The sequence below is a fragment of the Nymphaea colorata genome, chromosome 5, assembly GCF_008831285.2.
Source record: "Nymphaea colorata isolate Beijing-Zhang1983 chromosome 5, ASM883128v2, whole genome shotgun sequence".
NCBI lineage: Eukaryota > Viridiplantae > Streptophyta > Magnoliopsida > Nymphaeales > Nymphaeaceae > Nymphaea > Nymphaea colorata.
The window spans coordinates 16,608,075-16,610,831 of record NC_045142.1 but is presented as its reverse complement, the minus strand read 5'-3'; the positions used below and the strand labels follow the sequence as shown (position 1 = coordinate 16,610,831).

Genomic DNA, 2,757 nt, shown 5'->3' with positions numbered 1-2,757 from the left:
AATTAATCATTTTTTAAATTAATAAGTTATTGGGAAACATATAATAAATTGATCATTTAACTATCTGTATATTTATAACAAGTCAAATTGAATGGCTTTCCTTGTAGAGTGACGGCATTTTCACGCAAGATGGAACAACCCTACTTTTAAAGGAATTTTTTGGCTTTCTTGCTTTCTTGAAACTACACAGTCATTATGATGCTAAGAATTCATGAGCAGCTTTTGTCTATAGCAAGTAAATAAATGTGAGTCTCGCCATATGAAAGTATGTTCTTGGATGGTTTCGTGTTTAACTTCAAGAGACGTAGCATAGCACAGCATATCAGCGTTAAAGTTTTAACGAAATAACGACACAAACCGTAGACATTGTGTAGTTAAGTGGCAGATACAACAGTCAAAGAGCACATTGTGTTATGCGTCACAAAATTTCATGTCAAAGTGTTGGCACATTCCGTGGCCATTATGCTTACCTAAACCAGCTTATGTCGCAACAAATTCAACCAACACACCATGGCCATTTCATCTGTAATAGTGTAGGCAACGGGACTTGTAGTGGTGGAGTTTTAGCTGTCACGATTACCTATTAGCAACAGAATTGTGAGTATCAGCGACTGTCAAAGCCTAGATAATATTCATAATTGCCATGTAGACATATATAACTTAACCTTAAAGCTTAAACGGAGGGGAAAACATCCTTAAAACGAAACACATACATTTATTGTACATGGAAAACTAACAACATCGACTACATGACACTCAGATCTTCCATTGACATAAAACATAATTAAGCAGCGTCCAAAGCTGCCAATAGTAGACCAATACAGAGATCATCACAATAGAAACTGTATATATATATATATATAGTATTAGCCTTGGGTACATTCAGCTGGTGCAAGAGAAAGCAGCCTCTTCCCCAAATCATACTTCACATGCATGTTCGGCTACAACATTCCCGAAGATGGACACCTCTCCGTCTTTAATGGCTAAGCAGGCGATTACACTTTCAACCATCCTAAAGATATTTGAAGGTTCCAGCTTCCAGTCTGCATTGGCGAAATGAAAGGTCATCTCCGGCAACCGTTCATATGGATCACCATTATTCTCTACATGGTGACACAGATAATCCTGTTTAGCTGGATCGAAGCATTCATGGTTTATGACGTTAGCCACCGCATTTGCGACTTGATCGTACACATCCTTTGCAAGATAAGTCAGTGTGGTACCCGAGTCTATAATGATCGATCTGGCATCTCCCAACAATGCAGTCATCTGTGCACCACCAAATTGTATCTTGAGTCTGTTGTTTCCGATGATTATGTCAATTAGGTTGAGCACATAATACGTGCCTTGAGGTCCACCTGGTGCCATCGGCATTTCTTGAACCCCTTCCTGGCCTGAAAACTCTGCGTCCTTACCGGATTTGAGCTGTCTGACGTGATTTCATTGCTATTGGGAGGAAGACAGTAGGCAAATTTATCATCAATAGAAGAGCCAATCTGATTTACAAGTGAGAGAGGACCACCTCCGAGGCCAACAAGGTCAGGAACTTCAAGCAAGGAGGGATTAGGAGGGCCATCCTGATGAACACAACCAGAGACAATTTCTGGAAGCTTGACGGTGGCAGCACCATTGTCAAACAAGAGCGTTTCCGAGGCCAGTATCACTTCTACGAAGGATTTGTCTTCGTAGGAATATATGAATCCGCAAAGTTGGTTGATAGTGCAACCATGAATGGGCAGTTCCATGCAAGAGCTGGCAGAGCAGGTCTGGCTCTTGTAGGTGGATGACTGAAGTGGATCAAACATTGATGTTTGGCCGGAGCAGGAGTGACAAGGACGGCACATCGTCCATATGAGGTCGCTAACAGTGACGAGAGTGGCCCAGTAGAGGTGGGATGGTGTACCAAGTGAGAGTTTCAGGAGATACTAGCTGAAGCCTGGCATCATTGGGCTGGAGATCATGCCGGTGGTATTGGCAAACCGTGAAGCATTGCAGCGGGAGGACAGAGCCGCCTGCTTCGCTCGTAGAGCTAGAGTGGATAAAGGGTCATAGAGAGATGACAGAGATGAGTCTCATGAATGAGGTCTATAGAAAAGCCGAGAGGTTTGGAAGCGAATATGGTGGTAAGGTTAGGCAGTATTGCAAGCAGGAGCAGCTGGAGGAGGAGGCGGAATGGTAAGGAGGAGAAGAAGCCATGGTGAGGGCTAAATGGTTGCCGTATTAAGGAGAAATGTGTTGATATTTATAATGGAAGTCATAGTTAAGGTCGCGCTGACGAAGGGAAGGATTTGGATTTGGAAATTGTGGAGAAAAGAAACATGTGGCCGATCACAATGGAGAAAAGTTAGTAGCATCTTCCAATGGTTAAGCTTTGGTAACTCTCAAAGTGGCTTCTTGGACTTCCACAATTTTTTTTTTGTGTGTCTTTTCATTTGACTCTGCACAATCAAGATCTGAATATTAGTGTTGAAGAGTTTTCAGTCACAAACATTTGAAGACTCTCAAACACAAATATTTGAAGGAAGGACGCAGACACTTTAACATATTACCTAAGGTGACCGCAATAACTGCTGAATACGTTGGAAGAAGAGATTGTCCTAGTGGTATTTCAAATTTTTTTTTGTCAGTGTTGCCTTTGTAAGGCAATAAGGCATGGTAGTCCCTGCTTCAAAACCTGTCAATTGACCTCCTTAAACCATGAACCTTGAAGTGGTTGAAAATGAAAATCACTCTCCCACATGCTCCTCTCTCTATACA

At 42.0% G+C, this 2,757-nt stretch overlaps 1 protein-coding gene across 1 annotated transcript; it reads right to left on the bottom strand.

Moving 5' to 3' along the window:
- Positions 1-1,322: 1,322 nt before the first annotated feature.
- Positions 1,323-1,844, bottom strand: LOC116255212 (probable aspartic protease At2g35615). The gene has a single exon (XM_031630994.1). It carries the CDS (start codon positions 1,842-1,844, stop codon positions 1,323-1,325), a length of 522 nt encoding a protein of 173 aa, XP_031486854.1.
- Positions 1,845-2,757: the final 913 nt, after the last annotated feature.

Coding starts and splice junctions, on each gene's coding strand:
- LOC116255212 (XM_031630994.1), bottom strand. CDS start 1,844: ATGTGCCGTCCTTGTCACTCCTGCTCCGGCCAAACATCAATGTTTGAT.